The 19,955-nt window shown below is 38.3% G+C and overlaps 2 protein-coding genes and 1 long non-coding RNA gene across 6 annotated transcripts in view; 1 reads left to right on the plus strand and 2 right to left on the minus strand.

Moving 5' to 3' along the window:
* Positions 1-19,955, plus strand: part of LOC309662171 (uncharacterized protein) — a gene marked incomplete at its 3' end in the record, with an annotated part of 175,577 nt that overhangs the window by 72,607 nt on the left and 83,015 nt on the right. The window lies entirely within an intron of this gene.
* LOC309662164 overlaps positions 1-19,955 on the minus strand; it is a 141,286-nt gene that overhangs the window by 62,539 nt on the left and 58,792 nt on the right. The gene's annotated exons all lie outside the window — the stretch shown is intronic.
* Positions 1-19,955, minus strand: part of LOC309662173 (contactin-associated protein-like 3) — a 99,124-nt gene that overhangs the window by 42,626 nt on the left and 36,543 nt on the right. For both annotated transcript variants that reach the window (XR_014264569.1, XM_082478873.1), the window contains one exon: positions 11,474-11,584. Coding sequence is in view for 1 of the 2 variants with exons in the window: in XM_082478873.1 (XP_082334999.1) it covers positions 11,474-11,584 (111 nt within the window). In the remaining variant the exon portion in view is untranslated. The remainder of the gene's footprint in view (positions 1-11,473; positions 11,585-19,955) is intronic.

Genomic DNA, 19,955 nt, shown 5'->3' on the forward strand with positions numbered 1-19,955 from the left:
ATCCACATCTTAAACATGCCACAACTCTGGCTGTTCTGTAATGCATTATTAAACTTTTTATTTTGAAATAATTTCAGATTTACAAACGAGTTGCAAAGATGGGATAGGGAGTTCCTGTCTACTTTTTACTCAGTGTGTCCTAATGTTAATATCTGACATCACCATGGTATTTTGATCAAAACTAAGCTATTAACACTGGTACAATGGTAACAAAACGACAAACTTTATTTTGATGTCTCCAGTATTTCCACTAACTAACTCCCTTTTTCTGTTCCAGAACCCCACATTGCATTTAGTCACCTTGTCTCCTTAGTGTCTTCCAACCTGTGATAGTTTTCAGTCTTTCTTTGTCTTTAATAACAAGATTGATCACCACCCAACACCTCCCTGCTACTTCTACTGATTTGTGCGAAGGTCCCATCTAATGTTTGATGAATGATAAGTCCTTCTGGGTTCTAGCTGAGGGTTAACTAACAGTCCCAAGTAACATTACTCTGCAACTGCCTGTAATTTTATAATAATTGCCAAAAGAAGTCAGAAATTAGGTGTTGGCTTTTAGCTGATCATTTTAACTTAAAGGTTCTACATTTGAAGTTTTATATGAATCAGTTTCAATCTCTGAGAAACTGCTAAATGTCCTGTATTCTTAGTATCAAGGTTGTAAAGAATGTACTGAAGATACTTCTTCTTTTTGCATTTCACAATCTTTCTCTGTCATCTTTCATCTCTCTTGAAGCGGGAAGTATCATCAACACGGGCACCACATGTACAGAAACGCAACAGAGTAAAAAGCGTCAGCATGCTTCCAGCATCTGCCCTGGGACCAGCCTCTCCCACAGATGCAGCCACGTCTCTGTCAGCCACTCTTCACCATCTGCAGGTAATCAACCTTGAACATTTCATATTCCTTACCTGTGGTGAGAAGGTGCTACTGGTATGCAAATTAAGCTATCTGATTAAGTAGGTACTCTGATAAAGTAATGAAACTGCAGAATTCCCTGTGCTGCAAAGCAATTCATTTCAGCTGGGTAACACAGCCACGGCGTAATCCCCAGACCCCTGTAGGGTGATGATGTTGAATTACTGTGCATTTGCCCATGCACGCAGTCCACTGGGGTAGATGCCCATTTTTCTAATGACTGGAAAAAGTGGGAAATGCACAAACATAACCTGAGGACTGTTAGGGAGCCCCGAACAGTTTTACTGACGGGTAAGGGAGATCACTGTTCTGTAATGGAAAACAAAACAAAATACACTGAAACAACATTAAAGTGGGTACGCTTGAGCACAGCCGCCCCACCAGCTCTTAGCTGCAGAGCAGTGGTTCTGAAACTGATCAGCCTGCATTATTCAATGTTGCAAATCTTCAGTAAATTCCCCCTGGGAACCAACACCCCCTGAAACAGAGCCCAGGGATTTGCAATTACTGTTTTGGAGTCACCAGTGCTGAACCCACAAGAAAGGCACTTGCCCTCCCACCCAGCTCTTCCCCTGACCACACCACAGACTGTCTTTTTCCATTGTCACCGTCCTGTCTCCTGCCTCAGCCCCTTAGTTGAATGAAGTGTCACAATTCATACAAAGGAAAACATGTCCAGAGGATCTGACTTGCACAGAACAAGGTTCCACAGCTTAGGACACTGAACACAAAACATCCCTCCCAGCAAAGTGTGATAGGTATGCTTTAGGGCTGCAATGAGAATTCAACAAGAAACTGTGTTAGAGCATCTAGCACAATACTTTCTCTCCCATACACGATCACAAGACGGGAGACAGTCATGGTGAAAGAGGAGTGACATCCAGAGTGTGGGGCATTGCAGTCTTTTCATTACTGAATGGCCCGTTACCTGCCACTTTATACTAGATAAAGGAGAGAAAATGAGGAAAGCCAAAACTTGTCACAAGCATGTGATGTGTTCAGGACCCTGCCAGATGCTCTAAGTGCTACCTCACAACTCCTCCATGCACCCGGCAAGTGGGACGGGTGTCACAGTCTCTGCTTTGCAGACAAGCAAAAAACAATCATTTTTGGTTGGGGTGAGGGTATTTTGTTAAAGCTTAGCTCCCTTTTCATTCTCTACCCCTTCTAAGAACATATCCCTGTGATGTGTCAGTTATTCAGTATTGTTTGCTCATCAATAGCAGACTGTCTTTTATAGTGATACACTGGCAGATATATTGGAAGGTTTCTGTCTCTAGTTATGCCTGCGTGATTGTTTCCCCCACCTTTCGCTGGCTCAGACACAGGCAGTGACTTGTGTCTTTGGGGAGAGGAAAGGCTGAACAGGAAACTCTCAGCGAGGGCCTTAATTATTCTGGTCACTGATCAAGATGAAAATGACCCCTGCCCCTGGTGGCCACGGGGCATGCACTGTCATAATGAGTGTCAGCTTTGTGCAGAGGGGGAAATTACCCAGAGGTGGAAATTACCCAGAGGTGAAAAGGAGAATAGCTCATGCCTTCTTCAAGTTGGAACAAGGTCCAGAGCAGAAAGATACCAAAGGGAGCAAAGTCAAGTGGGATAATCTGAAGTGAACAGACTAACCTATCTCCAGGGCATCTAAATGTCAAGCAAGTAAATGGCTACATTGAAACTGTAACCAAGGGAAGTTTCCCTCCAAGATCTTCATTACATTGTCTCAAATGGGAGCTCATCAAGCTCTGTGTATTTCTTTCCTCACTTCAATGCATCTTAATTCACAGAAAACTCATTCCAGATTCCAGGCGGTGCTGGGTGAGTGGGGAGAGGGTGAGATAAGCAGGAGTAACAGATGTTCCCAGGAAAAAGGGGCCATAGGGCAGCAGGCCCTGGGGATGCTCCCTGACCATCCCACTCAGAGATCTCTGGGATTTATATATTGGTGTTTTTGTCACAACCCTGCCTACATTGCTGAGGGAAATTTAAGCATTTGCTCCAGCTCTGATTTCTTAAGGAGCAATTCCAACTCTCTACATATACCATTTCTGGCTATCAGGATGTAAAAAATGCAGAAATCCTCCCTCTGGACCTGTCTAGGTAACCTCTGATTCCCTTTCTGCTGTGCTTCCTGCAGTCTGCTAGCAGCCTGAGCAGGAGACAACAGGTAGTTTTCCAAAAAGTGCATCCATAATGAAAAAATCACACAGAGCTGCCTAATTGTAAAACAGATTCCTCTACTAAATGCAGACATACCCAGTAATGGTTTTGTAAACAGACAATTTAAAATTAAATAAAAAATAAGTGTATACTTGTTAATTTGTGATTCAAATTAAATGCCAGTGATATTAAAGAAAAAAAGTACAGTGTGACTGTTCACACGTGACTCCCTTAAGTTCTGTGTGCAGTGTCCCGAGGGACAACTTTCAATGCCCTTGGCAATTAACATTCATCGCTGCAGCTCTTTCTGCATAAAATAAACAAAAATCCACTGCTACTGTGTGTTTTGTTTTGCTTCTCTCATAGACACTCCTGACCAAGTTTTAAAGAAACACACAGTAGCGAGGCATTCAGATCTGAGTTGATCTCAGGCTTTGCAGTTCTTATGTGTTTGAAGTTCTGTATTGACAAGACTATAAGATGATTTTGCTAATTTCTCACCTTAGAAATAAAATACGAATTGCCCAGCAAGCCTATAAACCATCCGAAAATGTACTAAATACCTCATTCATGACTGAATAAAATGTATGACCAAGTTTATTTGTGCATCTCCCGGGAAATCTTCATGTTTAGGAGAGATGCAGCTCTGAGATCTGGTCTAATTCTATAAAAGCATCATTGTGCATCTTTCAGAGGCCCCCTGAGTTATTCAGAACAGATATGATTCCAGATCATTCTTGAGGCCACTCAGAATAGCTGCATCTCCCTCTGATATGTAGAGAACAGTGGGGAATCCAGGATGCCCAGAAAGGCAGGAGGCCAGGCGTTCTGCTCCAAGGCCCCCACCACTTCCCAGGGACACACCGTTACTCTTCTTAAGGCAAGAGCTCCTTTTTCTTTTTAATTAAATTCAGTGTAGGATCATGTCAGGAAATGCAAGGGTGAGATGCTTAGAAATAAAACCATGAGTACTAAATTATCCATCCATACTTGACTGCTCAGTTAACCAGAAGCCTTTGGAAAAAAAGTCCATTGATGGTAAAACTTACATTTTCTTTAGTGATGTTATGGAGCTGAATTCATTACAATTTGTAAGCACACTGTGAAAGCCTTGGATAAAAAGAGATATGTACAGACGAGCTGCTATACAAAATAGAGTGGTAAAATGAGAATGCAAAAAGGATAAGGTCTGAGCATCACAAAATGTAAATACTACTGACAAAGGTGCATTTTTTGGGGGGTAGGCATTCATCCCCAGCAAAGTATGGCATTATTTTGTGTCGAAGAAAAGCCTGCTCCACTGGATTTCCTTGGAGGAAACACGGCAACAAGGAAGAGTCTACTGCAAGGATCACAGGACAGAGAGAACAGGGAACCCCTGAAATACCATCTTCCAGTCAGCCCCTAGTCCAGAAGCTCCTCATTAATGTTCAGAGCAAAGGTGGGAGTAGCTGACCACAGGGTCCACTGAGATATTCCATTAGCCTTTGCCACTGGCTGTGGCCTTCCTGGACCAGTCTCTGTGCCACAAGTTAAACCAGAAGTTCAAGACTCCTGTGTGCTTTGGTCATTAGTGATCCCAGATGCCTCATGAAAGGTTGCTAATTGAACCTCACCCCTTTGGCAGGATTGAAGGTCACCTCACTTGGTACGTCTTTCATCAGTGACTCCAAACAAGAAAAAGGAAATATCCCTACAAGAGGCAATGTAATTGCATTGGATGAGTAAAGCAGTATGTAATGGGATAAAATATATCTCCATAGGGATGTCAATAATATTTATTAAAAGTGGAGTAAACAAAGACATCATGGTGTATGTCAAGGATACATACTGTTAAATAAATAATTTTCATGAACATTTTTGTATATTATACATGATATAAAAGTGATTACTTTGGAAAAGAACAGAGTAGAATTTGCTAGACAACTATTTTTGAATTTGGATAGTGCTTAGAAGGGCTTCCACATATCTTTTGGGAAGTTGCCAAGTACGTCATAGGCAGTACTTACTTTTGGAAAAATACTATGGCAAAATTGTGGCCACCATAAGATACTTACTGGGCAGATAATAAACACAGACATAATTTTGCAAGGATAAACTGTTGTGTTTTTCATTCCTCTCCGGTAAATCCTGTTAGCCGGTGATCATTATCCCATGAAGCCCTAGCGAAGCCAGGGAGGGCAAAGACCAACTAAGAAAATAGGAAACAGGACGTGTGCTGTCTCCCTCTTTGGCAGGAAGAAGAGATGGGAACCCAGACGATCGTGGGAAAGAGAGGAAATGGAGGAAGGGCAAAAGGTGGTGGGAGGGTGATTCAGACACCTTGCTCAGGAGCGAAGTCCCAGGGGGATCAGAAAAGTGAGAGGAATAAGCAAGCTGTGGAAAGGCTTTGTCTTGGCTTCCATTTGGAATTTTGGGAGATCACCTTGTAGGGGGCTGTGTAGTCATTACTAATGGTTGCCAACTATTTCCCTTCTTCTACCTTCCAGGCACTTGGAGGATTGCGATTTCCACACCCCCTGGTGGTTGGGTGGGGCTATGTGACCAGTTCTGGCCAACAAGCTCTGAGTGGAAGTGATAGGTTACTTCTGGACTAAACTGCCAGAACAAAACCATTTGACGATCTTTTTCCCCTTGGTATGGTGAACCAGACTGCCCACAGGCCATCAAAAGGGGGCACAGAAGTGAGATGAGAGTCTGACTGGATCTGAACAGAAGGTCAACTTGGCAAAGGCAAATTAAACCTGTAACCAAGGCTGCTCAGGCTGGAAACCAAATGAGACTCATGGTCAGGCTTCAGGGAGGCAAGAAGTGACATCGCAAAGATCCCGGAAGGGACAATGACCTGTTCCCTGGGAACACGGTCTTACCAAGAGGTAAATCCGCCACAGGCTTCAGGAGCAGGTGCCAAGTAACCCTCAGCGTTAAAAGCAGACAAACTCCCTTCAGCAGATAGCAAGGAGCTGAGCCCCAACGTGAGAAGCCCCACCATCCAGCTGCATGAGGGCACCAGCCCTTCTGTAAACCCAAACACTGTCTTGGAAAGAAGGAGGAACAAAGAAATCTGAGCATCCCTGGAAGATGCTCACCCATTCCAAAGAGTCCACTGAATTCAAAAGAGACTGAGGATTGCCTTATTCTGGGGGTAGTGCTATAATTTGGGCTACTTGGTAGAGAGAAATGACAACATTGCCTCCCTGAAGGTTGTTGACAACGCTGAAAAACACGTTTGGTTTGTTCTGGTTTGTCTCATCTAGCATCTTAGGTTCTATGGAGGTAACCTGGAGACTCCAGACCTTGAAAAGGACCATGGGAAAACCTGAGCAGATGAGTTCTGTGTGACAACTGTACAGCAGGGTCTGCACGAACCCTGGGATTTGGGGGCTTCTCCTCTCACATGCTACCATCAGGCTGTGATTTAATAAAGTTGCATGGTCACCAAGACAGTGCTCTGTGCTTTAGTACATGGGTGTATTTTACATGGATGCTATTACATTTGGCCTGTCCACTGCACTCAATACCCACAGTTGCATCTGCAGGATCATTTGTTAAGAAAAATCGGAAAAAGAATGTGTCTTGGCCCTAATAGGTCTAAAAACTTTTAGGAAGCACAGATAAACAGAATGAAAAATCTGACATCCAGAGGCAAAAATTCCCCAGTACATTCATATGCCTTTATAAAAATCTGGTTTGCAAGCCCTTTTATTGCCATCTGAATTGCTCAGACTAGTATTTGGGAATACTGACCAGTTCTACCAGGCACCTAGCCTGTGAATAAAAGATAGAAATACTGGAGAACTACGATTTTATGAAAAAATATGAGGGACAAGTTTATTATTATAAGATTTGCATCAAACATTTTTGATGTATTCAGTAATATTCTGATTTATATCAGGAGTTGATATACGTCTAGATATTTTAAATTATTATTCACTCTTTCCATTTTCTAACATTTCTTTGTAAAAAACAGTAAATTTTACATCATAGCTTATTTGGGATATTGCAGAGTCCAAATAATCAGACGTTCCAGGTTATAAGAAAATATTTAGTGTCTGATGCCCAGGCCTAAGCATTTTCTGCTAATCTAATCATGTGTATTTATTTCCTGCTAAAACCTGGAGTATTAACTTGTACTAGTAAATGTACTTCCTAAAGTGAGAAATAAATATCTTAAAGCTGAGAATTGTTGCTAATATGCTCAGCCATTAATTGTATTGGGAGCATTAGACAAAATCTTTCCTGGCTCCACCAACACATAAGTCTGTTGTGAGGAAATATGATCAATGTCTCAGTACGGGAAAGGTGAAGAATTACAAAGAGAAAAGAAAACATCCAGTCAGTTCAGCTTGTCTCCATCTACTTTCTGTTTACAATACACAATATAGTAATCTGATATGCCATTTTTGATCAAGTTAAATTTAAAGCAGTCTCATTTGCGCTGTCAGTGATCGAGTGGCTTGCCCCATTAGAGGGCGTGATTTTCAGCATCTGGGCCATGAATGGAGTTGTCCCTCTTTCTGGGGATGACTGTTTATGCAAGCACTTTGGGGGAACAAAAAAGGAGAACAAAATGTGTGTACACTTCCTCCTAATCAATCTCAATCAGCTCTGGCCAGACCACTCATCTCACCACCATGCCTGCGGTGACTAAAGAGAACACGTCACATGGCTAAAAAGAACACGTTATCCGGAGTTGGAAAGCAGCATCTGAAATGCTAAAGCCAGTTTCATGAAGGGTCACCTACAGTAACAATAATTGTAAAAACAAAAGGTTATTTCCACATGCAAGATCTAGAATGAAAGTCCAGCATGGTTTACTCTAAGGTAGTTTTTTTACTTTTGGTTTTGGTTTTTTAACTTTTGTTTTGAATAAACTTGGATAAACTGCATAAAGTTCCTTTAGGAGATTTTTGAGAAGAAAAAAATGAAGTCAATATTATAGCATGTTCTTATTTAGAATACACAGATTTCAGCAACCTTGATTTTATATGAGAAATATTAGGTCACTTGTAATTCTAGGAAATATCAATTTAATATTGATGGAAAGAAATTCAGCTAATAGGAATAGTCAAACCCAATTTGACTGTAAAGATGTAAAGCTTCAAGAACTTTACATTTTTAGCTAATGGCATCAATTTTCTTGAATAGGTATATGAATACATGTACGTGTCTGTGTTTTACCCCTTAAAAAAAATCCATCAGTTCTGAAAAATTATACATTCAGGCATTTCCAGTAATTTGTGTTTCTCTGTATAAAAAGGTAAGGTGTATGACCTCAGAGGGGATACTTTGTTAAATGTATTATCTGGAACCCAATCCCAGACTTCAAAATGGGAATGCTAGAGGAACCAGACTAGAAATTTCAAAAGTAAACTCCAGGAGCACTTAGTCCAATGTTGAGTGATGATACTAGCCCATTACTATCTCTACAATAACCAACAATTCCATTAGGGAGCTCACAGAAAACACTGGCAAACAGGTGGTAACATGCTCAGGAATCATGGTTTTCAAAGATGCAAGGTCTGCATCTCTCTGCTTTGGCCCACCTGTCCCTAGAAACGCCTGGATCCCTCCTAACTTCTCTGCTCATTCCTCTTAATATCCTTCGTAGACTTCTTTCTTCTATTTATTGCAAAGTCTTTTCTAAGAAATATTTTACTACTTTTCATAAATTAATAGAAAACAAAATAAATACATAAACTGCATAAGTAAAAAATATGTAAAAGAGAAAACATGAAATGTGCAATAAGTTCTAGTCAATTAATTAACATTTGTTATGTGTTGAATCAGTGAAGTACTTTAAAATCATCAAATGCCTTAAAGTTTGAATTATTTGGCTTTGGGGGGTTATACAGTGGGTCAAATTTATATATATGCACACACATACAATCAAAAATTATGTATAGACTATTCTCTTACTACCTTTATGTATCAGGTAGATGAATTGATCAGCTGCTATGTATAAAGTTCTTGGTGGAAGCTGTGATATTTGAGACATTTCTAATTCTTAATGAACATTCTAGAAGCGCAATGACTTATGGGCAAAATAAGAAACTAGGGATGTAAGACAGACCACCTTCTTTAAAACTTCCAAATACCACAACACAGACCAAGGAAATTTTAACCATACAATCAGGGAGTCTAACATGATTTTCCTCACTAGATCATACACAAAATATTCCAAAAAGCTAAAACTACTATATATGAAGAATCATCGCCCTCATTATATTCATCCACATTTCATACTATCCACATTTTACATCATAATAATATAAACTAAAGTGAACTAATATGATCTCTAGCATTTACCAAGGCAAAGGAAATGTCAATAAAGACTCTGGGATGCTGGCTTTTAACAGAAAACACATATAGATAATCCTTCAGAAGGAATATTGATAAATTGTGCTGTCTAAAGCATGCTTTAGAAATGGGTCTGAAATCAGGTGGTAATATCTAGGGATATTTAGTGAAATGTACACTATATGCAATCAGAGTAGCAACAACCATTAAAAAGAAACCCTCATCAGTTGATTGCCACTCTTAAAATAATTAATTTAAATTTGCAAAGAGAGTAGTTTAAATATAAAAGATAAGCTTTGTACTTACCATTTTATAATGATGGCTTATAATATTCTGAGTTATTATTTTTTTAATTAAATATAATGGAAATAAGTTCATCTTAAGCTTCAGGATTTTCCCTTCTAATGTTTATAAACTTCCCAGTGCCACCATATTGATAGCACTGGAGGCCTGAATCATAAAGAGACTCTACACATGCAAATTAGAAACACAACACACAAGCCCCTCGGGCCTCTTTAAACTAATTAAATATGGCTTACTTAGTTTTTACAATTTTAGGGAAACCACTGGAAAGTTTAGATGTTAAGCTGATATTAGAATAACCACCAGACCGAAAATGGGTAATTTGATAACTGATCTTATTGAAATCTGGTTTCAATGAGAATATATTTTTACTGGGGTGCTAAAAATGATTATGAATGATGCTTTGAGGAGTAAATATCTGGCCACAAAATGCTTTTTCCTGGGAAAAGACCATGAAGCTGGACAATTAATGGACATGCCTTCCCATCCTGAGCTCATTGAATTTCTTCACCTGTGTTCTTACTCTTCCCTGCCAATCTATTTGATCACTTACTAGGTTCCCAAATTTGATCCTTAAGGACACAGTAAAGCTCAAGCTAGACTTTAACTCTGATCTTAGAAATGTCAAAGAAAGGGAGGAAAACACTCAATTCCTTAGTATTATCTCCAGAATTTACAGCAGTGCGTTTACATGGGACACAGTTAATTTTAACTTTTACTTTCTGAATTAATCTTTCATTTAAAAAATCTATCCCTTAAAACAGTAGCAAAACAAAAGCAGAAATAGAGACACAGACGTAGAGAACAAACGTATGGATACCAAGGGGGAAAGGGGTGGGGTGGGAGGAATTAGGAGACTGGGATTGACATATATACATTATTGATACTATGTATAAAATAGACAACTGATGGGAACATACTGTATAGCACAGGGAGCTCTACCTAATGCACTGTGGTGACCTAAGTGGGAGGGAAGTCCAAAAGGGAGGGGATATCTGTACGGGTGTGGCTGATTCATTTTGTTGTGCAGTGGAGGCTAACACAACATTGTCAAGCAACCCTACTCCAATAAAAGTTAATCAAAAAAAGTAGCAAAGCATTTGAATTTGAAGTGTATGTATTCACTTATTTAATCCACTGAATTAGTATTTGTGCAATAGAAGAGGTAATTCACTGGACAACATTCAAGTAGCAAAAATGGACCTTTCCAAAAAGTAAGTCATTAACTCCCTTCCCACTAATAGGAAGGGAATCTTTATTTTCAGTGGCAGCCTTCACCTGGTCTCCTCCCAGGCCAAGTCCTGGGAATGGAGTCATTTTCCCATGACATCCTTTGGCAGCCTCACATCTCGCAAACATCACGCGGTGGCCTGTTCAGTTTTCCCCAGTGGCTGCAGCACTGGCTCCTTCTTGTGTTGTTGTAGTTATTCATGACCAGCGCACTTGACTAGTCACCCTTCTGTCGCCGGTCCTAAAACTAAAAAGGGATGATAACCCCGGAAAAAATCTAGACTCCAATAATTCCCTTCTCATAAATCTTATTGATGATCATTTGCTGGCAATCAACAGGGAAGGAAGATATCAAAACAAACCAAAAAATGGATCATAAGCAAGAAGAAAGCTAGCAGAGGAATACTAGCAGATATGATGAACCTGCTGCTTTCTTCAGTTTCATTCATTAAACTCAATATAATTAAGTTTTGACCTATAAGAAGGAATATGAACTAAAAATGAATATAATTCTCTCTGGGAAAGAATCAGCGTGGATTGACAAGAAGACAGCTGCAGACTCACCGTCTCTGCGATTAAGGCTTGCGAAGCCAGGGCCGTGGCTGCTGGACCGCTCTGAGGAGCTGCTGAAGGAAGCCCGGGGCAGGGCAGACGCCAGAGGAGCGTCACAGCTATCTGGGGGGAAACACCACGTGCGGGTTAATACACTGAGTAAAGCTTTCCTGTCCTCTCTTCCTCTCTTCTTCCTTCCCTTTTACTTTCCTTTCCTTCCTATTTCCCTGCCACCCTCCCTTCTCTTCTTCCTTAATTTCCTTTCTTTTTACTTAACAGGCTAGGAAAATGCTAGAGCCTGTGACAAACATCAGTCTTGATCAGAGGTGTGTTAGTAAACGTTGAACAACAGGCTCTTAAGGAAAATTAAAAACCCTGATTGGCAGCATTTGCCACTTTCCATGGTGTAAATACTCCTACCATGGCCAATTCAAAGCTATCAACGTGATGTCACTGACCGGGAAGTTGGAAAAAGAATCATTATATAGTATTTTCACCACGCAGACACAAGATATGTAAATCACCTCAAGAGCACTGATAACAGCAAGATGACATAAAATAAAGTAGGAAGTGGTGAGTTTTCAGAATGTATTACTTTTGTTTTAATATGATTTAATTAATTATGTTTATATAATTTAATTTTTAATAATGATTGTATTCTCATGCAAAATTCATGAAAAGTTAATGATTGGCTCTTGCTAGCTGCTAAAAATTGGTTCCAGCACATCACTCCTAAATGGGAAAATATTAAAAGTATTTCCTTGAAAATCAGAAAGAACACTTTCACAGACACCACTGTTTCTATTGAACATTGCACTGAAAGTCCTATCAGTACGTAAGAGAAAATTTAAAAATTAAACGCACAAAATTGGATAAAAAAGAGCAACCATTATCGTTTCCAGATGATACGATTATGGAGGTAGAAATTCTGAAAGTCATTGGCTAGCTTAACAATTCATTATACAAAAGCTGATAGTATTTCTAAACTTATCCATAGTTAGAAATTAAATAGAATAGCAAATACTAACAAAACATATAAAGTAGCTAAGAATGAATCTTACAGAATTTGCAGGACATTTATGGAGATTATTATAAAAATTGTATTGAAAGACATTAAAGAAAAACTACATAAATTCAGACTACAATGATTGCAAATAGGAAGACTACTTTTAAGGTACTGGTTTTCCCTAGCTTGATCTAAAGATTCATTAGAAGTTCAATCAAAGCTCAAGAGGGTTTTTCACAGAACTTGAAGCAGTGAACCACACAGCTCAGGGGTTCTTAACATGTGGTACAAATATGATATAGGGGGTCTGTTGAGATGAATAGAAAAAAATTACATCTTTATTTTCACTAACCTCTAGCTAAAATTTAGCATATTCTTCAGTCACAAATGTAGACAAACCAGACTATATTCACCAGTGCCCGTGCATATGTTACCAACATAAGTTACAGATATTTTAATAGCAATCGTTGTCACAGACATCTAGAAATATTGTTTATGGTCCCCTTTACTTCAAAATAACAGTATTTATTAAAGTCACCACTAGATCTTGTTTTTGAATGCGCTAATAACTAAGAAGACACTATGTTACAATTTCTAGTACATTGATATCAGCATTTCAATATAACTATTTACTTTGTAACCCTATGTATACATTTTATGCATTTACAAGCATTGCTGTGAGAAGGAGTCAGGCTTCAGCAAAGTGCCCGAAGGGTCCTTGGCAAAAGGAAGAGCAAAGAAGCACCCGTTGTGAGTGTGTGCACTGCAAGTACAAAGCTGTTGAGACATTACTGGGGCATTATTAGCCATTCAGAAAATTCCAGAAGATTGGGATCATCCACAATCCACAGTCAGCTGTGCTAACTCGAATGTTAACGTGACAATTTCTCAGGGGACAATTTCTCTGCCTGTTGAGCAGACCAGGCCTGCATCATTCCCCCTTTAGGTAAAGGGGTCCCAGGGATCTAAGTAACCTGCTCAAAGTCACAGAGCTGGTTGAGGGTAAATGAAGATTATCTCCATCAACTGTTTAGCTTGGGAAGCCTGCTCCTTTCCCAGCCTCCCCCAACCCCCCCAGCAGGGCTTCCTTTCTGAGTCTCCCCAGATGCTCCCCACTCAGTCCCCTCTGCTCACATCTTTCTCATCTCACCGTATTGGGGTCTCTCCTTTCTGGGTTGGAAACAGTGAGGACCAAGTGTAGATTCTGGAGCCAGACAGGGTGTGGGCATGACATTTACCAAGCTGCCTACTCTTGGGAAGTCACTGGCCCTCCCTAAGCCTCAGTTACCTCATCTGTACAATGAGGATGTCACACAACTGAATCACACAACTGGACAAAGGGGAATCACACAATTCATAGGGTTTCTATGAGGATTAATAGTGTTTGCTCTTATTATTTTCAGTATGGTAAGACAAGTCATCACATAAGCTTCTTCAAAATATTCTATAAGGACGTTTTCCGTATAGAGAGATATAGAAGGCAGCATTCAACGTTCCAAGCCATATTCTCATTTTTTATTCTTTCCTCAAAAGAAGGCATATGAATCTTAGCCTTTAAAAAAAAAAAAAAAAAAGAGTAAGATGTACTTGCTCTTATGAAGTCATCTTTGCCTTTGAGAAACAATTTTAAAAGTGATCATTTTCTTTAAAACCCTAATTGGTTGTTCCAATTCACTTCCACACAGTCAAATTTGAGAATGCACGTGATCAAAAAACGTGACCACGTCCAATAAGGTACTTGGAAAAGAGCTGCTCTGTGTTTGGACAGTGTTTTCTGTACATTCACTGTGTTTTTAACTAAATTACATTCAAGTAAGGTGAAGTCTCAGATGCCACCCAAAAATCTCCTAAACCATTGTTTTCAATCTGAAATGTCTATATTTTATACTACGATTCCTGGAGCCAAAATTGTTAAGACACAATTTAATTTTCTTTTTCTGGAATCATTAAAAAATATTTGATTTCCACTGAATATTATTCTTATCAATAGTCTGATACATACTATTTCTATCCAAAAAAAAAAAAGATGAATCCTGAAATGCTTCAAAGCTACAACAATTATTCATAAATAATTGTTTTTAACAAACGAGATGGCAAAACAACTGAAAAGTACAACTATTTACCACTTAGGGGGAAAATGAGGTGAGTACAAGTAATAATCTTGTAAGAATTAACAAATGAAAATAGACAGATAATATTACAGTTCAATAGGCTAAAGCAAGTTTATTTCTCTTCATAATAACACTCATATTAAGAAGAAATTATTCTATGAAATAATCTCAGTTTTGAAATGCACTTATTCCTTCAAAAGTTCAAATGTACTCAGAAGCTCAAATGTTCTCAGAAAAGCTTAGGAACTCTAAAGGGAAACTGATGATCCATTGTAACGTGTCTTGTGGAAAATACAGACACACCGTAATTGTTCATGATTTATGTGTGATTCAGATCAGAGTGCTCAGAGCATCCTTGTGTGCATGCTTCTAGAATAAGTTCTTATGTATTAAATGAGCAAACATTGTCTCAGTAGTTGTACCTATTGTAACATCATTTTAATCAATAGCCTATTGTTTGTCCTGCCAACAGAACAGCTTTATACTGAAATTATTAAACAATATTTCAGCTTCTGTTTTTAAAAATTATATATATATTCTTTTCTCCAGGTAAAATCTTAGAAATTTGGAACTTCCCATAGCTGGGGAAAACATAGTTGCCTTAATCCTCTCAATCTAAGTGACACTATCTGAGTGTTTTCCAGACCCTTGACCTCCTCCTAAAACTACTTAAATCTACCCCCTCCATAAATAAAAAACAGTCCCAAACAAATCTCTTTGGATTACTACAGCTCCTTGGTGATGCATGCTCTTAGTTTCTTCAGAACTTTCAAATCCAGTTTATACACAACTGTATATAAATGGCATCTTTTCAATATGCATTATGTTCTAAAGTAGACTAAAAATTCCTCAGCAAAGAAAATGTCACTTTACTGAATTCATTGATGAGCTCTAGTAGTTATCTGGTAGCACCTTTAGGATTTTCTATGTCTAATATCATATCATCTGCAAACAGTGACAGTTTTACTTCTTTCTTTTCCAATTTAGATTCCTTTTCTTTTTCTTCTCTGTTTGCCACAGCTAGGACTTCCAAAACTATGTTGAACAAAAGTGGTGAGACTGGACATCCTTGTCTTGCTCCTGATCTTAGAGGACATGCTTTTAGATTTTCACTGTTGAGTATGATGTTAGCTGTAGGTTAGTTGTATATGGTCTATATTATTTTGAAATATGTTCCCTCTAGGACCCTTTCTGGAGAGTCTTTAATCATAAATAGGTGTTGAATTTTGTCAAAAGCTTTTTCTGCATCTATTGAGATGATCATATGGTTTTTATTCTTTAACTTGTGGTGGTGTATCACAGCCATTGATTTGCAGATACTGAAAAATCCTTGCATCCCTAGGATAAATCCCACTTGATCATAGTGTATGATCCTTTTAATGTACTGTTGGATTTGGATTGCTAGTATTTTGTTGAGGACAGATGAATGGATAAAGAAGATGTGCTACATATATACAATGGGATATTACTCAGCCATTAAAAAGAATGAAATAATGCCATTTGCAGCAACATGGATGGACCTGGAGATTATCATACTAAGTGAAATAAGTCAGACGGAGAAAGACAAATATCTATTAAAAAATTTGAAACAATAATTCAAATAATTATTTTAATAATATAATACTAACCTTCCAAAACAGAAAGCACAAAGTCCAGAGGGCTTCCCTGGTGAATTCTGCCAAACATTTAAGGAAGAAATCATGCCATGTCTCCATAATCCCTTTTAGAAGATAGAAACAGAGGAATACTTTTTAACTTATTCTATGAGGCTAATAGTACCATAATACCAAAACCAATCACAGATATTACAAGAAAAGAAACCTACAGACCAATATTTCTCATGAACACAGATGCAAAATCCTCAACAAAATATTAGCCATCAAATCCAACAATGTATAAGAAGAATTACAGGGAATTCCCTGGCAGTCCAGTGGTTAGGACTCCATGCTTCCACTGCAGGGGGCCCGGGTTCAATCCCTGGTGAGGGAACTAGGATCTCACAAGCCACACGGTGTGGCCAAAAACAAAATAATAAAGTAAAATAAAATAAAAATTTTAACAGATTTTTAAAAAATAGAAGAAGAATTACATACTGAAACAAGTGGAATTTGTCCCAGGTATTCAGGGCTGGTTCAACATTCAAAAATCAGTTTATGTAATCCATCACATCCACAAGCTAACAAAGAAAAATCACATGGTGCTATCGATAGATGAAGAAAAGCATCTGACAAAATCCAACACCCATCCATGGTAAAAACTCTTGGTAAACTAGGAATAGAGTTGAACTTTCACAAATTGATAAAGAATATCTACCGAAAACTTACAGCTAACACCACACTTAATGGTGAGAAACTGGAAACTTTCCCCACTAAGATCAAGACTAGGCAAAGATTTTCCCTCTCACCACTCCTTTTCCACATCCTACTAGAAGTCTTAGTTAATGCAATTAGACAAGAAAAGGAAATAGAAGGGATACAGATTAGGAAAGAAATGTCTTTGTTATGGATGACAAGATCATCTATGCAAAAACTCCTGGAACTAATAAGTGGTTATAGCAAGGTCACAGGATACAAGGTTAAAATACAAAAGTCAATTGTTTTTCTATATACCAGCAATGATCAAGTGGAATTAGGAATCTGAAACACTATGCTATTTACATTAGCACCTAAAAAATATAAAATACTTAGGTATAAATCTAACAAAATATGCATGAGATCTATATGAGGAAAACTACAAAACTCTGAGGAATTAATCGAGGAAGAACTAAATAAATGGAGAGATACTCCATGTTCATGGACAATACTCAATATTGTCAAGATTTCAGTTTTTCCCAATCTGATCTATAGATTCAAGGCAATCTCAATCAAAATTCAAGCAAGTTATTTTGTGGATATCAACAAACTGATTCTAAAGTTTATGTGGTAAAGCAAAAGACCCAGAATAGCCAAAACAATATTGAAGAAGAACAGAGTGGTAGGAATGACACTACCTGATTTCAAGACTTACCATAAAGGTACAGTAATTAAGACAGTGTATTGGCAAAAGAACTGACAAATAGATCAGTGAAACAGAACAGAGAGCCCTGAAGTAGACCTACACAAATATAATCAATTGACCTTTGACAAAGTAGGAAAGGCAATACAATAGAGCAAAGATAGTCTTTTCAATAAGTGGTAATGGAACAAATGGACTTCCATAAGCAAAAACATGAATCTAGACACAGACTTTTTACCCCTCACAAAAATTAATTCAAAATGGTTCACAGATCTAACTGTAAAGCACAAAACTATAAAACTCCTTGAAGATAACATAGGAGAAAATCTAGATGAACTTGTGTTCTGCAAAGACTTTGTAGATACAAAGCCACGATCCATGAAGAAAAGAACTGATAAGATGGACTTTATTAAAATTAAAAATTTCTGCCCTGCAAAAGACAGTCAAGAGAATGAAAACACAAGCCATAGGATGGGAGAAAATATTTGCAAAATACACATCGAACAAATGACTTTTATCCAAAATATGCAAAGAACTCAAACTTACCAATAAGAAAACAAACAACTCCAATTAAAAAATGGTCCTAAGCTGACTTTAACAGACACTTCACCGAAGAAGATATACAGATGAGAAAGAAGCATATGAAAAGATGCTCCACATCATACGTCTTCAGAGAAATGCACATTAAAACAACAATGAGATACCACTACACTCCTATGAAAATGGTCAAAATCTGGAACACTAATGACACCAAATGCTGGCAAGGATGTAGAGCAACAGGAACTCTCATTGGTGGTGGGAATGCAAAATGGTGCAGCCTTTTTGGAAGACTGTTTGGCCGGTTCTTACAAAACTAAACGTATTCCTACATGCAATCCAAAATCTGTTCCTTGGTATTTACCCAAAGGGGTTGAAAACTTATGTCTACACAAAAACAGGCACAAAAATGTTTATAGCAGCTTTAGTCATTAAACGTCAACACTTGGAAGCAACCAAGACACCTTTAGTAGGGAATGGATAAACAAACTGTGGTACATCCATATAGTGGAACATTAGTAATAAAAAGAAATGATCCATCAAGCCATGAAAAGACACAGAAGAAACCCAAATGCATATTACTAAGTGAAAGAAGCCAGTCTTTAAAGGCTACATACCATACGATTCTAGCTATATGATATTCTGGAAAAAACAGAAGTGTGAAGCCAGTAAAATGATCAGTGGTTGCCAGTGTTTAGATGGGAGAGAGGAATGAATAAGAGGAACACAAGGGATTTTAAGAGCAGTGAAACTATTCTGTATAATAATATAATGCTGGATACATGTCATTATACATTTGTCCAAACCCACAGAATGTACAACACCGAGAGTGAAACATCAACTATGGACTTGGGGTGACTATCATGTGTCAGCACAGGTTCACCAATTGTAAACTAAAAAAAGTATCAATACCACTCTGGAGAAGGATGCTGGTAATGGCAGAGGCTAAGCATGTGTGAGGGAAGGGGGTATATGGGAAATCTCTGTACTTTCTGCTCAATTTTACATAAACCTAAAACTGCTCAAAAAATAAAGTTTATTTTTAAAAAAGGGCAGGGGGGCTTTCTCTTTATCAACTACCCTGAGTATTCACTTAAAAATAAGTGCTATGATTTAAATAACTTACTGAGAAAGAAGAGAAACTTTCAGGGTTTTTTCCCCCCAGTTATACATCCTGGAGCCCATTTATAAAACTTAGTTCTATCCCTTCATGGTTTTAAAATTGTGCAAGGGTGTGTGACTCTACCAGCCTTCAGAGGAATCAAATATCTGGAGGGAGAATGGCTGTAGTTTTTCATGGATTGTCCTGCTTCAGCACCCTAAGCAGACAAGGATTTAGACCTGTTTTAAAGGTCAATTTTAATTATCCCAATTATTATTCACTCATGACTGCTGAAAAATTATACTCGACAAAAGGAACAGATTCCCAGTGGTGGGAGTGTTTCTAAAATTATAACTTGTGGCAGTTTAATGAATCATACTGCTTCTCATACAGGAACAGCACTTTTTTTTTTTTTAAAGAACCACTATTTATCTTTATTTCTTCAGCTTCTATCACAGTGCCTGGCACATGGTAAGCATTTGATAAATGTTTGCTGAATTAAATTGATCACAAGTCCGAGAGCAACTTTCTTAAATCTCCATATCTAAGTTATATTTCAACCCTGACATATATTGAGCTTAAAACACTGAAACAGCCAAGTTCATCCTAACAGAAAAATCATGCGGTCTTAACTTCCAGGCTGGGTGTGGGGTAGGTATGTGATAGTGGGACCCAGGAAAATATAGATAGAGAAGAGGGGTTCTCACTAATAGGAAGGGACTGCCAATGAAGTATTCATTTCAG

This window comes from Balaenoptera physalus, assembly GCF_965194825.1.
Source record: "Balaenoptera physalus genome assembly, contig: SUPER_5_unloc_1, whole genome shotgun sequence".
Classification (NCBI taxonomy): Eukaryota; Metazoa; Chordata; class Mammalia; order Artiodactyla; family Balaenopteridae; genus Balaenoptera; species Balaenoptera physalus.